The 19,936-nt window shown below is 37.3% G+C and overlaps 8 protein-coding genes and 1 pseudogene across 9 annotated transcripts in view; 8 read left to right on the forward strand and 1 right to left on the reverse strand.

Moving 5' to 3' along the window:
• On the reverse strand, nt 1-1,560 carry FDP41_010706 (annotated as a pseudogene). The gene has a single exon: nt 440-1,560. A coding segment is annotated over exon 1 (1,121 nt).
• A 761-nt stretch (nt 1,561-2,321) lies between these two features.
• FDP41_010707 (uncharacterized protein) lies at nt 2,322-2,885 on the forward strand (the record flags this gene model as incomplete). The annotated part of the gene is made up of 1 exon (XM_044701034.1): nt 2,322-2,885. The coding sequence occupies one exon, from the start codon at nt 2,322-2,324 to the stop codon at nt 2,883-2,885; it is 564 nt and encodes a 187-aa protein (XP_044567441.1).
• Nucleotides 2,886-2,954: 69 nt separating this feature from the next.
• On the forward strand, nt 2,955-3,803 carry FDP41_010708 (uncharacterized protein; the record flags this gene model as incomplete). Its single annotated transcript, XM_044701035.1, has 1 exon — nt 2,955-3,803. One exon carries the CDS (start codon nt 2,955-2,957, stop codon nt 3,801-3,803), a length of 849 nt encoding a protein of 282 aa, XP_044567442.1.
• Nucleotides 3,804-3,834: 31 nt separating this feature from the next.
• Nucleotides 3,835-7,318, forward strand: FDP41_010709 (uncharacterized protein; the record flags this gene model as incomplete). Its single annotated transcript, XM_044701036.1, has 2 exons — nt 3,835-5,112; nt 5,174-7,318. The coding sequence occupies 2 exons, from the start codon at nt 3,835-3,837 to the stop codon at nt 7,316-7,318; spliced, it is 3,423 nt and encodes a 1,140-aa protein (XP_044567443.1).
• A 3,458-nt stretch (nt 7,319-10,776) lies between these two features.
• Nucleotides 10,777-11,643, forward strand: FDP41_010710 (uncharacterized protein; the record flags this gene model as incomplete). Its single annotated transcript, XM_044701038.1, has 1 exon — nt 10,777-11,643. One exon carries the CDS (start codon nt 10,777-10,779, stop codon nt 11,641-11,643), a length of 867 nt encoding a protein of 288 aa, XP_044567444.1.
• A 2,361-nt stretch (nt 11,644-14,004) lies between these two features.
• On the forward strand, nt 14,005-15,048 carry FDP41_010711 (uncharacterized protein; the record flags this gene model as incomplete). Its single annotated transcript, XM_044701039.1, has 1 exon — nt 14,005-15,048. The coding sequence occupies one exon, from the start codon at nt 14,005-14,007 to the stop codon at nt 15,046-15,048; it is 1,044 nt and encodes a 347-aa protein (XP_044567445.1).
• A 160-nt stretch (nt 15,049-15,208) lies between these two features.
• FDP41_010712 (uncharacterized protein) lies at nt 15,209-16,795 on the forward strand (the record flags this gene model as incomplete). The annotated part of the gene is made up of 1 exon (XM_044701040.1): nt 15,209-16,795. One exon carries the CDS (start codon nt 15,209-15,211, stop codon nt 16,793-16,795), a length of 1,587 nt encoding a protein of 528 aa, XP_044567446.1.
• Nucleotides 16,796-16,856: 61 nt separating this feature from the next.
• Nucleotides 16,857-18,683, forward strand: FDP41_010713 (uncharacterized protein; the record flags this gene model as incomplete). The annotated part of the gene is made up of 1 exon (XM_044701041.1): nt 16,857-18,683. The coding sequence occupies one exon, from the start codon at nt 16,857-16,859 to the stop codon at nt 18,681-18,683; it is 1,827 nt and encodes a 608-aa protein (XP_044567447.1).
• Nucleotides 18,684-19,238: 555 nt separating this feature from the next.
• Nucleotides 19,239-19,936, forward strand: part of FDP41_010714 (uncharacterized protein) — a gene marked incomplete at both ends in the record, with an annotated part of 2,964 nt that continues 2,266 nt past the window's right edge. Inside the window, one exon of the mRNA XM_044701042.1 lies at nt 19,239-19,815. Coding sequence (XP_044567448.1) covers nt 19,239-19,815 — 577 coding nt within the window. The remainder of the gene's footprint in view (nt 19,816-19,936) is intronic.

Here is a 19,936-nt window from a genome sequence, read left to right on the forward strand (position 1 = left end):
TATTGCTCCCAAACCCAAACCCCAAGCCCAAACCCAAACCCAAACCCAAACCCAAACCCAAACCCAAACCCAAACCCAAACCCAAACCCAAACCCAAAACCCAAACCCAAACCCAAACCCAAACCCAAACCCAAACCCAAACCCAAACCCAAACCCAAACCCAAACCCAAACCCAAACCCAAACCCAAACCCAAACCCAAACCCAAACCCAAACCCAAACCCAAACCCAAACCCAAACCCAAGCAAACCCAAGCAAACCCAAACCCAAACCCAAACCCAAACCCAAACCCAAACCCAAACCCAAACCCAAACCCAAACCCAAACCCAAAACCCAAACCCAAACCCAAACCCAAACCCAAACCCAAACCCAAACCCAAACCCAAACCCAAACCCAAACCCAAACCCAAACCCAAACCCAAACCCAAACCCAAACCCAAACCCAAAACCCAAACCCAAACCCAAACCCAAACCCAAACCCAAACCCAAACCCAAACCCAAACCCAAACCCAAACCCAAACCCAAACCCAAACCCAAACCCAAACCCAAACCCAAACCCAAACCCAAACCCAAACCCAAACCCAAACCCAAACCCAAACCCAAACCCAAACCCAAACCCAAACCCAAACCCAAACCCAAACCCAAACCCAAACCCAAACCCAAACCCAAACCCAAACCCAAACCCAAACCCAAACCCAAACCCAAACCCAAACCCAAACCCAAACCCAAACCCAAACCCAAACCCAAACCCAAACCCAAACCCAAACCCAAACCCAAACCCAAACCCAAACCCAAACCCAAACCCAAACCCAAACCCAAACCCAAACCCAAACCCAAACCCAAACCCAAACCCAAACCCAAACCCAAACCCAAACCCAAACCCAAACCCAAACCCAAACCCAAACCCAAACCCAAACCCAAACCCAAACCCAAACCCAAACCCAAACCCAAACCCAAACCCAAACCCAAACCCAAACCCAAACCCAAACCCAAACCCAAACCCAAACCCAAACCCAAACCCAAACCCAAACCCAAACCCAAACCCAAACCCAAACCCAAACCCAAACCCAAACCCAAACCCAAACCCAAACCCAAACCCAAACCCAAACCCAAACCCAAACCCAAACCCAAACCCAAACCCAAACCCAAACCCAAACCCAAACCCAAACCCAAACCCAAACCCAAACCCAAACCCAAACCCAAACCCAAACCCAAACCCAAACCCAAACCCAAACCCAAACCCAAACCCAAACCCAAACCCAAACCCAAACCCAAACCCAAACCCAAACCCAAACCCAAACCCAAACCCAAACCCAAACCCAAACCCAAACCCAAACCCAAACCCAAACCCAAACCCAAACCCAAACCCAAACCCAAACCCAAACCCAAACCCAAACCCAAACCCAAACCCAAACCCAAACCCAAACCCAAACCCAAACCCAAACCCAAACCCAAACCCAAACCCAAACCCAAACCCAAACCCAAACCCAAACCCAAACCCAAACCCAAACCCAAACCCAAACCCAAACCCAAACCCAAACCCAAACCCAAACCCAAACCCATCTCTCCACATTCATTGATTCATCATCATGAATACTTAAAACACGTAACAGTTTCGAATACTTTTCTAAATCTAAATATTCACATGATTGTGTAAACATATTCTTTTCTTCTTGACTATCAATTCGATAAATGAATTTTCTTCTTGTCTTGTCATGCCATTGTTGTAGCCAGTCAAAATTTCACCTGGACTGGCAGGTCAAAAATTTGACCTGGAAATTTCAGATTGAAATATTTTCTCAACATCAATCCTCGGCATGATGAAACGGGCTCAATACATGGTGCCAACGAGGTTGTTTTGCATTCAAACCAGTTTCATTGAGGATATTGTTGAAGTATTCCCGATATTAATGTTGTTTGTATTGATTGAGATGATTCGCTTCCTCTAGTAGTTCAACAAGATCTCATCAACAAATTCATCCAACCGTTACATATTGATTTAATAGATCAATAAATAAATAAATTTTTAATAAACAGTTCAATTCCCTCCAAATTGTTTCCCACAAACCAACTTTTTCGATTTTCAATAAAGAAAAATGGGAAGAAATCCATTAAATGGCAAAGTTAGCGTCACTCAGAAAGTTATCGATCAAGTAAGGACAGCCTTAGAATCCAAATCAACCAACATCACTAGTCACGTTAAGAAGATACTCCCTTACTTTAAATTGCAAAATGGTATTCTCTACTTCAACAAGTACAAATCAGAAGAAAAGAAAGTCCTTAAGGATAATCTCACAGATGAGTAATTAGAAAGGATTATCGACATGACTCAACAGCTCCCCAAGGATGTATATGATGTCCAAACAATCAAAACTGATAAATGGGTTCAAATTCTCAAAGAACATGAATATGAAGGCATTATTATCGATATTCATGTCAATCAAGGTCATGCAGGTCGAGATATTTGTGAATCAGTTGCTTCATCAATGTATTACATTCCAAAGTTCCAAGAAAAATTCCAGAAGGTAAAAAGTTCTTGCGAGAGTTGCAGAACTAAAGAGGCATCTAAAGCTATCGTATTGGAAAATCATTATGATCCTACTTGTGTTGGAGAATTAGTTTTTGTTGAATGTGCATTCTTTCCCAAATGTGGAACAACTGATGGTTGGGTAGTATTTGTTGATGGTTTATCCAAATATGTGTTTGGATTTATATTATACTCTAGCAAAAAGTCAAGTGTTATTGCCTCTCATGCCCAGCAAGTAATTGATTTCTTCAAGGCAAGAGGTGTGAATAAGGTTACTTTTGTGTCTGACAACGGTGGTGAATTCAAATCTCAAGAAATTGAAGAGTTTTGTTCCAGCCAAGTAGGCATTGAGGTTAAATGACATTATGTATTAACAGGGAGACCAAAAGCAAATGGTATGGTTGAACGTTTGCAAAAAACCATCAAAAAAATGATACGTGTAATTTTGAAATACTTCCAATCTCGTAGTTGGCCAACTTATTTTCCAACAGTGATTTTGAATATTAATATACGTCCTCACACCTCAACTGGCTATTCGCCAGAATTTGTCATGAACTCCCTTCATCCGATTATGACTGATGACATAATTTCCAAACAAAGGATGTCTCAGATAGCAATGGATCGAAGAATCCTAATCGCAGAACTCCGTGAAAACATCGCACATAAGAACGCTAAAAACACGAAGAACCAAATAAGACGAGCTACTGTTGGTGGTGCAACCATCGCTGGACCAATAGCAATTGATTGTGCAGTATTAGTGGCTCCTCCTACAGCTCAATTAAAAACAAAAGATTCTGGTTTTAACAAGAAGGCTGTTGTAGTCGAAAATTGTGGTAATGGCTACTATAAAATTCGTTTCCAAGAAACAGGAGGATACAGACAAACTGAGACCGTTGGAAGCACAGCAACTTACCATCGTTCACATTTGAAACCATATTCTTTTGGTGATGATCATCAATTAACAATGGAACAACCAGAGGTGATTCCAGATGAATCTTGCTCAAAACGAATCGAAGAGGAAATGGAAAGACTTGAGTTGGAAGATATGAGTGATCTTGAAATTGGCTTGGAAGATTTTGAGGGTTGTCTAGCACACCTTGCAGAGCCGCCACTTTCCGATAACACTTGGATGTCGGAACCAGGGTCATCTCAAGATCATATTGTTCCCCATATTCAAGAAGCAAGTCCAACGGCCAATGACGAAACTAAGGAGAGTGAACCTCCACAAGTAGCACAGACATCCCTCTCATCTGAACGGACCGTGATGATATTTTTTTAATCGGAATTTTTAAAAAAAATATTTTGACGTGATGAAAAACGTTGCTAGCCATTTATTTCGTGGTAAACAAGCCTCATCAACACTCTCTTTCTCTCGGTTTTTCAGAGGTGTAGTTTTTGGTGTTGATACACTTGGTTCAGACTCTAACCTCTCACTTCGGAAATCTTTGTCCAATCATCACCATACAAGGAACACTTCGGTACGCTCTTTCCATACATTATCTTCCTTGTTGGCAAAAGATGAAGTAACAACAAAAAGTCTTTCTTCTTCTACCGGACCGGGAGGAAACGGAAGTGGTGCTGAGCACAACCATGTAGAACAACCAACTGCTTCTGATGATCCCAACCAAAAATCAATCTGTATGGCACCACAACCAACAGCTAATAATAACTCTCCCATTCAAGTAGTGTCCACAATAGCTCTCTCCTTCACTAATTACGAGGAGTGGACAAAGGAAGAAGTTGCTTCTATCCTTTGTATGAAGAAAGGTGAAGGTGGAGCCTCATTGACCGTTGATGATGTCAAACCTCTCGTTGACGCTGGTTTCAAAGGAAACTCTCTTGATAACATTGTTCATAACATCAAAGAGGTCGGAAGGCAAGCTGCTATTTCTTTGTTACAAGACAAGTTCAAGGACAAGAATGGGATGATTGAACTTCGCCTTTCTGATACTTGTTCAAGCGTGGTAAATTGGGTGTACAATACTTTGATGCCCAATCTTCAAATTGAACCATTTCATTATTTCCCAAGAAGCGAAAGAGAACTCTTAACCAAAGCAGATGAAATTCTTGAAGGTAATATTGATTCTGATGCAAAACGTACCAACCTACCAGAGACGTATAAACAGTGGTACTTGTCATTCTGTAATTTAGTAATCAAGGGCCAAGCTCAAGGTAAAAGAACTCACTCTGAAAAAGAAAATTACTCTGTCGATTTACTGAAACTCTTTTCAAATGCAAGAGATATTATATTCAGCAACGTAAATACAGACAGTATATTGAACAAATCGAATTTTGAGACAGTCATGAATAACATGGTGAATGATCTTTTAAAGAAAAAGGATCTTGAAAAGGAGTTTTTTATGAGGAATTTGCTTACTCCCTTTAACACACGCTGTCCATCCCAATTTGTCAGAGATGTTTTTGTTCCAACTAACTCCACAATGATAACAAAAGATTTGTTTCCATTCCTCCCAAAATTACAAGTCGATCTGTTTAATGAAAGTGAAAGAAAGACGTTGGACCAAAAAATTCGTGATGGATCAACAATTTGCGTGATTGGGCCCTCAGGTGTGGGTAAAACTGCTTTGGTAATTATTATTATTATATTATTGTTTAATTTGTTAAACTTTTAACTAATACGTTTTACAGCTTGCAAGAAGATTAGGAGTCAATCCAGGAATTATGATAACATGTACATCTCTGTCTGATCGGCAACATCTTTCGGAACGTGGAACTGACCAAGCTTCTGATAAGTTGAGAGAAACATTTGTACTCACCATGACACAATCTGTTATCAAGCTCTACGCTACTGCTGCTCAACAAGTTCAATGTAATTTTATTGCAAGATTACTGTGCCTTCATACTGCATTAACCATCTGGGAACAAACGGATAACAAAACACCTTTCGAAACTCCTCTTCAAATGTTATCCTACTCTCAATGGAACGGCAATACAAAGACTGTAGCAAATATATTCAACACATTGTTGGAACGTCAATGGCTTTCTTTACCAACTGAAACTTTAAGAGATTTCACAATATTTTTGATCGAACAATTATATTCAAGGTTGAAGCTGGATAAGCAACCATTTATTATTGCTGTTGACGAGGCAAATATTTTCTCTATTCTCCATACTCCAATGTTATCTGCGAACGGTACACCCAGGGATTTATTGTCACTGATTGCATTCGAAATTTCTCAACTTAGAAAGAAGACTTATATGAAAATTAGTGATATTTATTGTGGAACCATGTTTACAACTGACATTGTTGATATTATTCAATCATCGATTGGAAAATTAGAGGATGTTTGCCATGTTTACTCCTGCGTTGGTTTAGATTCCATCACTTTTGAGCAAGCATTACAAATATTAGACAAAATGTATGATATTGAAGCAATTTTAAAATCGTCCAATATCTCCAAAATTGATCTTTATCACTCTATTCAACACATATTCCCAACAAGAAGAAGAGTAGTTGGGCTTGTTGCCTCTTATTTAGAAACAACAAAAACTCTCGATATTGAAGAAAGTTTCAGAAGAAAGTGGAAAGAGTTTGTGGATCAGGTGGAAAAAAATGTTTTACATAGATTTGATTGTAAGAAGTCAACAGACCGTCTTGATCTTAATTTTTTGTTGGACGTAGTAATCACAAATGAATATGATGCCTTTTTAGGGAAATCAATTTCTTGCGACAGAACATTAGCTTCTTCATTAATAGGAACTGGATTAGCAAAACCAAATTTTGACTTTTATGATACTAACAGCGATATGTATCATTTTGATACCTCAGACCCAATTCTTAAACATGTTGCAAAAGAGGTTTTAGAAAAGAAATATCCAAACTCAATTACAAAAATCAGTAACCCAATCTCAGTGTTGAATTTGCTATTATCTCTCCCTCAACATGACCCTAAGAAATGGGAAATGGTATTTTCTCTTTTATTGCAACACCATAGTGGAAAGTGTATTAGGGACAACTTGATCCTTTCACCATTAATATTAGGTGAGAATACAACAACCGAGATAAATGACAAATCAAACACTGACACAACATCGGAGAAAAAGAAAAGACCATATACTCTATTACTTGACCACAAATTTGTGATCAAATCATTTATTCGAACTAACGATTTTTATCGCAAGCATTACACATCAAAATGGGCCCAAGAAGTCCTCACAAACACTGACAATATTGACAGCAATATGTTGGGAGATATTTTATACTTTCATTGTTTGTTGAACTATAACAAACATATAGAAGAGAGTTCTACTAACAATACCATTACATTTAAAGACCTTATTGATGGGGTATATTTTTATCCCTCTTTGAATTGTCATGCTGATGGTATTTGTTTAAACTTTTCAGAGCAACCTTACGGTATTATTGTGAGCAACAAATTACATAATTGCCAGAGAAAAACATTTTTAGACCAGATTAGAAACGGCGTCAAGTGTGTGAATGCGAATAATTTCTACAAAGCAAAATTTGGCCCAGAAGTAATTGGAAACTGTAGGACCTGGTGGACGACTGAGAAACAGGAGTTTCTAGCAACATTAACTAAGAATGAGAGACTAATACCTCTCGTGGCACATATACATGTAAAATATCAACAAATCACAACAAAGAAAGGTGAAGGTTTTACTAAAGATTATTCTGAAGGAGGAAAATATTTAATTCTGAATCCAGATTCAAATGATTTAATGTCACTCTGTCCTGATTTGTTTAAACTTTTACAGAAGAATCTATTTAATACTGCGATTATTGATAATTTGAACACAGAGGAGCATGAATGAATATCTGTCCAAGTTATCCCATAAAAAAATTGTAGGTATCTCAAAAACCGTAAAGTTATCCCTCCCGCTAAATTCTAGTTATCCCTTATTGTCAGCAGGTCCCTAGAATTAAGGAACAACCACTCAAGTTAGCCGTTAAAAATTTAGAAAAAAAAACGTGTGATGGACAAACGAAAAACACCAACCTGAACCTGATATGTTCTGAACTTAGTGAAGGGCATGAATGTTTCGATTGTAAACAATTAAAGAGTTTGGTTGAGCTTGAAAAATTTTTTTCCATGCTCAAAAAATTTTCTGCATATTAACGATTAGTCTCTCTTTGCGTTGCTTAGTGACTTCCCACCCATTCACACTCCCACCCACTTGCTTTCTTAAGCTTATTCAAGTACATTTTTCGCTGATCGGAATGTTCTTGTGGTAAGGAAGAACATTGTGACAGTGCAGGTCCACCTTGATTCGAATCTTTTCGGCAAGGATTTTATTGAGCTAACTATATAATTTTGTTATTTAATTTCATTTATTTAATTCATCATGTTTTCATGATATTCATGGATTTATCAAGCAATTGTTTAAATGCGACCTCATATCATGGAGTCTTCGTCTCTGCCACCTAACTGTGACTTCTTGCGCTTCACATCATGTAGTCGTTACTTCTGCCTTCATCCTTCCTGCTTCCTTGCGTTTCTTTGGTTTTCTCCTTTTTTTTTTCCGCTGAGCGGTTTTTGGAGTTTTTTACCTTCTCAAATCTTAATTAATGCTCGGGACTCTGCTGACTAAAGTCAATTGACAAAATATGCAGAAAATCCCACAAACACCGGACATTTATTAAGGTCGGGTGTTTGAAGAGACCACAAACCCATTAGTCCTTCCTTTAATTAACAAACGAATTTTATTGTTTACTCTTTCGAAACATACAAGAAACTAAATACATAATTTCAATCTCTGAAATTTCCAATATATCATCCTGTCTTTCATATAAATTCTTCATATCAATTTCAGAATCATCATTGAATTGGTTGTCTATCAATGCACTCTTCATGACTAATGAATATTATAGACTCTACTCACAAAATTATTGATAAAAACTTGATTGACTACACATTAATTGTGTCATCAATGATATTAAAGCTCATTAAAGTGAGAAACACACAAGGTTGATTGCTCGTTGTTGAACATTCTCATAATTGACAGAAATCAACAACATGTGTAATGTGTTTGATGTACTTCATTATAATCAACAAATTTTACTACACGGACTTCCAGCAATGAATACAACAGTTGACAAAATTATTGAGAAAATCTCTTGTCTGTATCGTGGATATGAAGAATTCTCTTATTTGAAGGACACAAAGGCAATGACATGGTTCAAACATGAAATTCCTTTTTGTGTGAGGCTCTTCACAACCACTCTATTTGAGTTAAATACATCAATTACAAGGAGAAAAACACATATTCAATCATTAAACACAAACCTGTTCAAAACAGTGCTCTTCTTGTCATCATTGACAACACAAAGAGCTCTATCATGACTATTCATTCACATTCTCAACAACAAACACTTATACAGTGCTCATCATGATAAACAATAACATTTATTATCACAAGAATGAAATCATTGTCAACGAACTCTCCGTGCGAATTGATCAATCATTGAGTGATTTCATCCAATTTTTCATGCCATGCATATGTTGTCAACAGAACATTCACAAAAAAACTTCTGATTGTGTTATTCAAAGAAATACATTCCAATATTCTCTAAAGACAGTCTACATCTGTTAATTGAGTCAATGAAACGTTGAAATCATCAATGTGATATGATTGTCATGCTCAGTGATATTGTACTCAACACCATGATTAATGATTCACACTGGTTCCAACAAACACAATTATAGTGTGTAACATACTTGGATACATCACATATATCAATTTGAAAAACTATCAACTTGTATTTATTGTTATAGAGTTCAATTTAACATTTTCTCTGGAACTTTCTATCATTTTTGAACTTGTAAAAAAAAAATTTCGGTTCACCCCACTCAAGCAAAAACCGACTCTTCACGAGAAGAGCTTCACTATTTCAAACATGTCTCATTCTTGATGAAATAAACAATATAAACATGTTCTAGTGATCATACAGAAGGGGAATTGCAAGATCCATGACATATAAAAGTCCATATCTCAACCACTCTCGATACTCTCCAAAGTCTGAGTTTGAAATGTACTTTAACATCACAACATATCACTAATACAACAATATCCTCTATTTTATTGTACTACATGCGTGTTGACATCACCTAAATCGTTTCCACATGTTGTCATCATGTATTTATCGTATATGAGTGAAATTTAACATTTTCGCTGGGACCTTGTATCATTTTTGAACTTGTAAAATATTTTCAATCCAAAAAATTTTCGTTCAAGCTATAATTCACTCACCATGAGGAGAGCTTCACTGTTTCATACTTAGTTGACAATTGATGAAATAAACAACATCTATACATCCTAGTTGTCATGTAGAAGGTGTATTACAAGATTCATCTCATGACCATAACCATGTCTCTCACAATGGCAACTAATCTGAATTATTGTCTCTGTTGTGATTAAGGTCATCACCAAGTGTCACAACTCTCACTATACCCTCTATGTGATGTCCACTACTTGTATTATCATTTTCAACTTCAACTTCAAATCATATTACTGACAGTGTCCCTCCTCCTGGGGTGACAAATTTTTTCCCTGGAGGTATATGGTTGACCAACTTTAGGGATGCTCCACGGTCCGAAGAGTGTCTCCCAACCTCTCAAATTTCATTTATATATCGTTCATGAGTACTACTATCATTGAGGGATTATGGGGCATGTTTGCATGACTGCATCAATTTATTTAATATATCAACCTGAGGGCTATGAAATTTACCGTCGCACAAGTTCCAGCGAAAACGTGAAATTTTTTTCTTTCTTGTGAACGACATAGCAGAACAAATAACCGAGCAAGATCCTATCGTTATAGGTCCTAAGACAACTAAATATGTTGTTTATTTGAAAATTTAAAATTTTTGGGATCACTGAATGGGCGATATTCCCAAACCCAAATCCTCAACAGTATTCTTTCTACTCAGTGCAGATATAATGCATTTATTACAGATATGTATAAAAGTCAAGAAATACATAAGAATGTTTCGAAATATTTTGACATAACTTTCTCAACATTGAATGATTTAGTTGAAAATGGATTTATTTACAACTTTGAGCAACGGCGTAAAGAAAAGTATCACTTTCAACAACTAAAATCGAGAGAGTGATTGTGTTCAAATAATGTATTACAATTTTCATGAGTACAATCACAATAAGGGCACTCAAAAGTTTCATCACAGAGCTTCCATAATGCTGACATATCAGTACAAATGTATACTGTAACAGGTAAGAGAAAATATTATTCTAGAAAAATATCCAAAATTGATGGAACATGTTGTAATTGACGTCCTCCATGCAAAGCTTCGAATAGTTGGAAATTTGCTGGCCAAACTAATGCTGCAACTTGTTCCAAATGAATTAGAAGCAATCAAAGATGTCATTCGAAAGTTCCCATCCTTCTCAAATTTTGAATTTAAAGAAAAAGCCTTTTACAAGAAACAGTTGGTCATGGAGTCAAATCATGTCTTCGAATCACCATACCTCAATGACAAGCAAGCCGATACCTTATTACTCAATTTTGAGAAAATTTTTTTGGAGGCTTTAGACAAAAGCAGCTTTGATTCACAGGATGTTGCTATCTGGTCAATGTTTCGATATATAATTTACGGTTACATGGAGCCTACTCAGTTACTGGAAAAGCAAAATATTGAGCAAGATTTAATCCCAACTCTGAAAAAGTTAAATGAGATTCTTCGTTTGCATTATCCCAATGAAAAGGTTGGATATTATGTTCATATTATTTTGAACCATCTGCCTTATTTATTGAGGAAATATGGCAGTCTAACTCGTTTTATGAATCAAGGTTGTGAAAGCGTTCATAGCTTAGGTCGATTGATTAATGAAAGAAAATCGAATCACAAAGCAAAAGGCTCGCTTCCCGGGTTTTCTGAATGTGTATTATTGCCTTTGAGAGTGTTGTATATGTCAACTAGACGAGGAAGGGATTGGATTGGCACTACACAAGAAGACAAATCATTATCAAAACATTGGCAGGAAATGCTTGAAGGGTGGAAACACGATGTCTCTGAAATAGATCTGAATGATGAAGCTTTCGAAAAACTCGAGAAGAGTGCCGAAGGAGCTTCGTTGTCAAGCGCTGTCGTCAAAAAAACACATATGGGAGAAAGCTGAAAGGAAAACAAGCACCGTTAGGAAGAAAATTCAACGTCGAAGAAGGGTTATTGACAACGGAGCGAGTAAAAGGACGTCAACAACTACAAATACTTCAATTAAGGCATATGTATACGTTGTCAGAAACAACATGCAAAATGTGACCACAAATCACCACGCTCAAATTGTGTGAGAGTGGGAGCTCAATGTATTTATGAGCCGATAAAGAAGAGAGGAAGAAAGCAGAAATCAGTACCAGCTCAAAAGACTCCTAAATCGACGGAAAAAAGACAACCACTCAATAGGGAACCTTATGTAGAAAATTTTGAATCTGATAATGTGGAATCTGGCACAGCAATCGACAACGAAATTTTCCTCATACCAATACATTTAAATCTTGATGATATTTCATCATATACACTCGATGATGAATACTATTGGTTGATGATCATGTAGAGATGAAATAATCCAAATTCCGAATTTTAAATGATGATAACTGATGAATGAATCATCGCTGATGGTGTTGTTGTGAATTTTTAAAGACTGATGATGATTTTTGTTATCAATACAAAGACATCCACTTGATTCTGGGAGAATAGATTTTTGAAACACAACTCGTTCGCAACGAACAACGAACTGCAGCAGGGTGGCATCCTACTCGTAGATACCATACCGTACAGACCTGAATGAATCGCTAACGGGCCTAATACCCTCTATGGATTCACTTGTGAATACCTTTACAGGTAATTTCACGATTCTCAGATCAAAGCATAGCATCCTCACCCTACAACTCCAAGGCAAAACGAGCTACCCCTAGTCCTGGATTGTCGTTGTATTGCATTATGATGAAGTTACTGGAATTTCCATCAATAGGGTATATCGAAGATTTGTACAATCTAAGGAACTGTTGTATTATATAGATTACACTACCAATCAAGATTTGGCCTCTGAAATGCTTAAACTATTAGTAATCAAAAATGTGCCAAGTTCAGTACTCTATTCGATCAAAATATCATATCTGCTAATTATTTCAAGCTTAACAAATTTAGAAGAAAAGGCAATTCGAAACTTCAAATTACAAAGTATTTTTGACAGTGAATAAGAGTTGATAAAATTTGGCGTCAAAAGCAGTTCTCTAGGTGCGAGAAGCTTGATTGTTTGAAAATGGTTAAAATATTTGTATAAAGTAAATGCCACCAGAAATAATAAATACATACCTCCAAATCCACCTCCTAGACATTTCAGCTTGGTAATCAATCACCTTATTATCTGGAACTCCCAAAATAGAAGCAACCATGGTTTGAGCGGAGTATGAGAAGGACTTTGTGTCGAGGAAAAGACCAAACCATATGATTTAAGATCAGTCTCTGCAAGAATAAATCCCATGAGCTGACTCACGTGAGGAATAATTCTTCCTCGTCATGTATGACAGCTTCAACTCAATTTGATCCTTTCACATGTCCAATGGATAAGCTTATGGAAGCTAGACAAGAGTACACTTTTTTCCTCCTTAATGAGTTGTCTCAAAGAACAATCTTTCAATAATTGAATGTTAAACTTGTAGAAGAGCTTAAGATCAGGGTCATCTATATTCAGACATTCCTCCAGGAACGTTTTGAGGGAGAGGTACATGTTGTTGAAGTAATTTAATGGCTCGTTGGCATGTTTCATTAGAGAGAGTGTTTCCTGTCATTCTATTGAACGGTTTTAGAAGCAGGAACGGTTTTAACATTCCCCCAAATGCAAGTTGGCAAGTATGAATTTTTCCAGTCTCTTTTTCTACAACCATACTCATTCCAGCATTGACAATAGTAATATTGTCCTCTTAATTTGTTCAATCCGTTATATTGATTGAGGATGGCAGACTCTCCATGGTCTTTGAAAAAGTTCAACATGATAGTCAGAGTCACAGAGGCACCAATCTCAATGCTTTTTCCTAGTAACAAACTATTGGAAGAGGAATTCTCTTGAGGATTGGTTTCTTCTGCATAATGAATTTTCTTTACCAATAATTCCTTCTCAAAGCTTCAATGTGTCTCTAAATAACTACCGAGGATGAATTCATCCGACTTACATTTTTACATACCCTCCAGTTAATACTGTTCAAGCTTGTTGCACATCATGATAATGTGTTGTACAATCAATTCCGAGTGGTTTTTCTGGAACTGTGGCAACCAACTGGTCCAGCGTTCGAATCCCAGGGGTTGCTGCTGTTATCGTGAGCAGTTTAAACACCTTTACTTCCGGGGTGCCTGCTAGGAAGTCACTACGTATCTTACGTTCGGCTTGTAAATAATGTACATAAAACCATCGAACAACGTTTATCATCGAATAAACCCATCCCTGAATTTTTGTTTGTGGGAGTGGTCATTTTTCGAAAAAATGTCTGAAAACCAAACCGCCCTCGGCGATGAAGACACTAATCACCTTCGCCATCACGCCTCTATCAAAGAGGTCGCTATTCGCCCGCATACTGCAAACAAATCTCTTTCTGCTCAAAAATCGGCACATGATAAATGGAGAGAAGAAATGGAAAATGAAATTCTAGAGGCTCCGTCTTCCGTCAATATAGCCAATTTGTCGGAAATACAACCAAGCCCACCCAGCATATACAACTCCCCAATGTTGTCGCAGCCAGAGGTCTCTAATATTACTACAACCTCTGGAGTCTCAGTTTTTAATACCTCAGCCATGACCGATGACCATTCTACTAAATTGAAGCGACATCATAAGCTCTTCAGAGTGGTAGCCTTTACTACCAACTCTGTCGAAGAAGTCCTTGCAACCGTCGCAATGAATGCCGATACGTTGTACGGTAGTAGAGTTGTCAGTGAATTAGATTGTATTATCTTCTTCTTCAAGTCGCGCAAATTGGCAAACCAAGCAATATCTGCTGGTGCTAAGTCCAAGCTCACTATGATACCTCAAACCGTCAAAACATCATTCCGTTATAAGGTCGACAAGGATTTAGACAAGACTAATATGCATTCTATTATCTCAACCCTTGGTTCTTCTATCAACAATATCAATTTTAGCAAGATGGATGATCAGGAATTTTGGGCTATTGGTACTAATATTGAGTTACCTGCCAATCATTTGAAGAAATTTAAGCTTTCCAAAATGAGAACAGATATCTCTCGCTTCCGTATTGCCTTTAATGGTAAAGAAAAAGATCTTCCTAAACTCAAGGGTGCCATTAGTTCCCAATGGAAAGTCAAGATTGAGAGTATCGAGTTGGCTAAGAAGATGGCTGTTGTTGGCATTAAAAAGATCAAATTACCAATAACATTACCAAGTTCGTCCAAGTTGGTAATTATAGTTTCAGAAACCTCTCATTCTCTACTAGAGTTGCCAATTCTATCAGTCACAGAATGGAAGCTGTTGAAAAACAAATGTCTGAAATGTCATCAGCTCTCCAAAAATTGACAAAGGAAATGGTTGTCTGGTCTGGTAAAAAGGTCACGGAAGGCTTTAATAAGATCAACAAAGCTGTTGAAGAAATTAATCAAAAAATCAACGCTCTCTTAGGTACTACTACTCGCAACAAGGGTAAAAGTGGGCATAAGAAGGGCCGACATTCCCTTTAATGGACCCTCATTCTAAAAGAAACTCCTTCAATTTAGGTACTGCTAATTTTGGAGGAGTTGGCTGGGTAAAACAATCTCAATTACTTACCTTAGCCCGCAAATATGAACTGGATGTCCTTAATATCCAGGAAACTCATTTAAAATCCAGTACGAAAGACTATTGGAATATATGGTATTTCAGATCCTTCTTTCGTGGCTACTTAGTTTACAATTCCAACGCCACTGAAGGTGATAATGGAGCAGGAATTGCTACTATTATCAGACCGTCACCTTTTATTAAGGTACTCCAATTCGTCGAACATATTCAAGGCAGATTATCAGAAGTCATTTTGGAACATAAATACCTAGGTGTGGCTCGCATTTTCAATTGGTATGGCCCGGCTAACAAAAACAAACTAGAATTCATGAATAAGGCTCTCAATATTATCAACATTTCTACTCAAACAGCGGTCTTTCATGGTGAACGTATTGTCATATTGGGAGATTTGAATGCCAATACTAAAACATTCAATAAGGTATCTTATGCCGCCCATGAACGACTATTAATTGACCAATGTGACAAATTGAAATTCTTTGATGTTGTTCCTATTCCAAACACACCTTCGTTTTCTCAACGCAACAAATACTCTCATGGTTTTTCTCGCCCGGACCATATTATTACTTCCCACAATGATTATTCTGGTGTAGAAGATGTTCCTACTGCTTATTCTCACAAACTTTTAACTATCTCCTTCCCCAGTAATCCCATTTTAGACTTCCCAGAACAGTTCAACAAATATATTATCCATCCTAAAATTTTACAATCCAAGATGAAGGAAATTAATAACGATTTTGCTAAGGAAAACCCTGACACTCTTTTAGAAGCCCAAAATACCCTTGCTAAAATTGTGAAGAAATATGGTTCTCTTAGCACAAACAAGCCCTCATTGATCACTGATAATCGTAATGTCAGACAATTTCAGACTTTTATTTTCGATTTGAAACAATATCTCTATAAGCGTAAACATGTTTCTACTATCACCAGCCAATTTTTGAACAATAATTTTAGCCTCAACAATGTCAAGGCTAAATTAGAGGAAGCTAAAACCTCACTCAACAAGCTTATTGGATCTTTATTGGCTGACCGTAAACGGGTCTTTGTGAATAGAATTAACAATCTTAACTCTAAACAACTGTATTCCTATGCCTTCAGAAAAGAACTAGTCAGTCCTTCTATACTCAATGTAGTCCAAAGTAACCATAACTCGACAATTGTAGATCATTTTTCAGCCATGTTTAATACAGAACAAGAAGTGACTAAAACTCTCCCGGAAATCAAGAAAAACAATACTGTAGCCCAATGGAAATTCCATCATATCACTGCCAAAGAGTTGGATAAAGTTATTTCTAAGACAAAAAATTCTATGGCTGGCTATGATAACATTTCGGTGCCATTGTTGAAAATTCTAGACAACAATTCGCTCCAAATACTTGCAAAATGTATCAATCACACAATTGACAGTGAAATGGTTCCTAAAGAATTGGGTATCGGTATTCTACTCCCATTACCCAAAAATCAACATGCCTTCAAAATTATCAGACTTTAGACCTATAGTTGTATTATCCGTGATCTATCGTCTATTTTCTTCTATTATCAACAAACAATTCATGAATGTCCTTGAAGAGGCTAATTTAATCCACACTGCGCAACGAGGATTCATGAAAAAAGGTTCAACATCAGAACACCTTATCAGTCTTCGGACTGCCTTTGCATACAAATATCAGCACAAACAAGAAGTATTTGCTATGGCTCTGGATATCAAAAATGCTTATGGATCAGTAATCCATAAAAGATTTATCAGCATTCTCAAGAAACATGGTTTCCATAGCTCTGTCATTAATCTCTTGACATCCATGATCTCCAATAGCGTTATGAAAGTACTAGTCAACGGATTTCTATCCTCCCCTTTCGATGCGAATGTTGGAGTTCCGCAAGGCGATCCTTCAAGCCCGGCATGGTTTAATCTTTATATTAACTCCTCAACTAACATACAAGAAAAGCTTAAAGGAGTTCAAATATTTAATATTACCATCCTTTTATTATATGCCGATGATATTTTATTGATAGCTAATACTAAGATCGAAATGAATTCCTCTCTAAAAAGCCTCGGCCGTGAATTAAAGAAAATAGGACTCGCTTTAGCTCCCAAGAAATGCAAACTCTTAGCTATTACAGCCAAAGCCAAACTATCTAAGGCCCTAGTCACTATTGGACAGGATATAATTGCCACATCTTCTTCTATTGAATATCTTGGGGGTATATGTACCTTTAAGAATGATTTTTCTTGGTCCTCTGATAATCCAATCAACAAAATCTCGAATCAACTGGCATCAGCTAAAACTTCTAATCTATATCTCAACAGCATCACCACTACATTAATGTCCAAAATCATATCTTTGCCTAGATATGCCTGTAGTTTCAATGGAATCAATAAGAATTCTCTAGACAAAGCAGATATTATGGTTGCTAATTTTGTCAGAAAGGCTATTGGATTAGATTACACATTATCAAAATCAGTCATTTTTAATTGCAAACAAATTGGGGGCCTTGGTATTACTCGCCCCTCTACTTTATTCTCCATTGAACCTATTTGCACAGCAGTTAGATTATTCAACTCCTCCTCCACCATCACCAAAAATATTGCTTTGGCTGCTTGGAATGATCTTACCTTTAACGAACCATTTTGGAACCACGTGAAAAATATCGCGGCTCAAAATAATTGGTCTCTCCATTACATTGATGAACGGTATTCATTTGTCAATGAATACGAAACCCCTGTCGACCCTAGAGCTGAATTACTAAACAACGATAGATCAACCATGAGCATCTCAGGCCTTGGAATCTTAGACCATAATAGAACCTGGCATCCATGTACCATCTCCTTTTGGAGCAATTATTCACTCAAACCCTTCCAACAACGACTATTATTTGCTCACCTACACAAAGCAGAAATCCTTAGAAATTTCGGAAAAGATTACCCTAATTGCCACATTTGCAATACCAAAGCCAACTGGGAACATGTATTCACCTCATGCACCATGTGTGGTCCGGAAATCAAATCATTATACACAAAATGGGACAACAGTTCCCTCAAATTCAATGCCCCTCTTATCAGACTTCCCTCAAACCATTCTCTCTCTTGTATTCCAATGGATTGGAATGGTAGTATCAAAGACGAACCTCTTCAACAATTAGACTTATCTCCCCCAGCTTTGACTGATTGGCTAAATGAAATATATCTCTCATTCGCTGCCTATGTTGGCAGTTGTTACAAAAACGCCACTTGGAACAGTTCAACTGTACTCAAGAAGGCTAGAGGATATATAATTAAACCCAAAACTGCAAAATTTGCAACTGCTTGGGAAACATTTAGCAGTCAGCTTGGCGAACTCAACTCCAACAACATCTACACCTCACACCTACACACCCATTAGACACACTATCGTCGGACAATTGAGTACCTATAATTTGTTTATTTTTCAATAAACCCATTCCTGTATTTTTGTTTGTGGGAGTAACAAAGAATAAATTGGCTTGCAAATAAAGCAGAACAAAAATTTAGGTACCAGAGGCAAGCACTCGTTAACCCCTTGGCATATTTGCCGGATGCACCAAAATTCGATAGTAGCTCTATTCCTTTCCAGCCTATACATTGATATGGAAGAGAAGTTTCCGGCAAACCTTCCACACAGTGAAAAACCCCTCGTGAGCTTGGAAAAACTTTTTGAAAGTCAAAGATAAGAGTCATACATTTCTGTCTGTAATTTTTATTGAACAAAACTTTATATTCATGGTTATTGGCTATCCATGAATCATGATTTCAAGTATTGTCAGTCTAACTGATTTATTGACGAAATACCAGTATTCAGATTTCGAAAACAGGTATGAAACCTCTACTATCGAGTTTTTCGCTTGCTAAATTTTTAGCAGGTTTTGTTGCGAAAAATTTTTCCGGCACACGAATTGATTTAAAAAAATATTTTGACGTGATGAAAAACGTTGCTAGCCATTTATTTCGTGGTAAACAAGCCTCATCAACAACACCAACACTCTCTTTCTCTCGGTTTTTCAGAGGTGTAGTTTTTGGTGTTGATACACTTGGTTCAGACTCTAACCTCTCGCTTCGGAAATCTTTGTCCAATCATCACCATACAAGGAACACTTCGGTACGCTCTTTCCATACATTATCTTCCTTGTTGGCAAAAGATGAAGTAACAACAAAAAGTCTTTCTTCTTCTACCGGACCGGGAGGAAATGGAAGTGGTGATGAGCACAACCATGTAGAACAACCAACCGCTAATAATGACAATTCTCAAGCGTCTAAAATTGTAGCCCTCTCTTTCAACCAGTACAAGAAATGGACAGCCCAAGAAGTTGCTTCCATTTTGACTTTGGATGATGACGCTGGTGGAGCCGCATTGTCCGTTGATGATGTTAAACCTCTCGTTGAAGCTGGTTTCAAAGGAAACTCTCTTGATAACATTGTAAAGGATATCAAAGAGGTCGGAAGGCTAGCTGCTATTGCCTCCTTGACTCAAAGCAAAGACTGTACTCAAGTTCCGTCAAGTACTTGCAAGACTGTTGTTAATTGGGTCAATGAAACATTAATGCCCAAACTTTTTCGTTTGTGGGACAAGGATCAAACAAAGGATGCATTGTGCCAATCAAAACTAAACGGTGGGGCTGG

This window comes from Naegleria fowleri, assembly GCF_008403515.1.
Source record: "Naegleria fowleri strain ATCC 30894 chromosome Unknown tig7, whole genome shotgun sequence".
Classification (NCBI taxonomy): Eukaryota; Heterolobosea; class Eutetramitea; order Acrasida; family Naegleriidae; genus Naegleria; species Naegleria fowleri.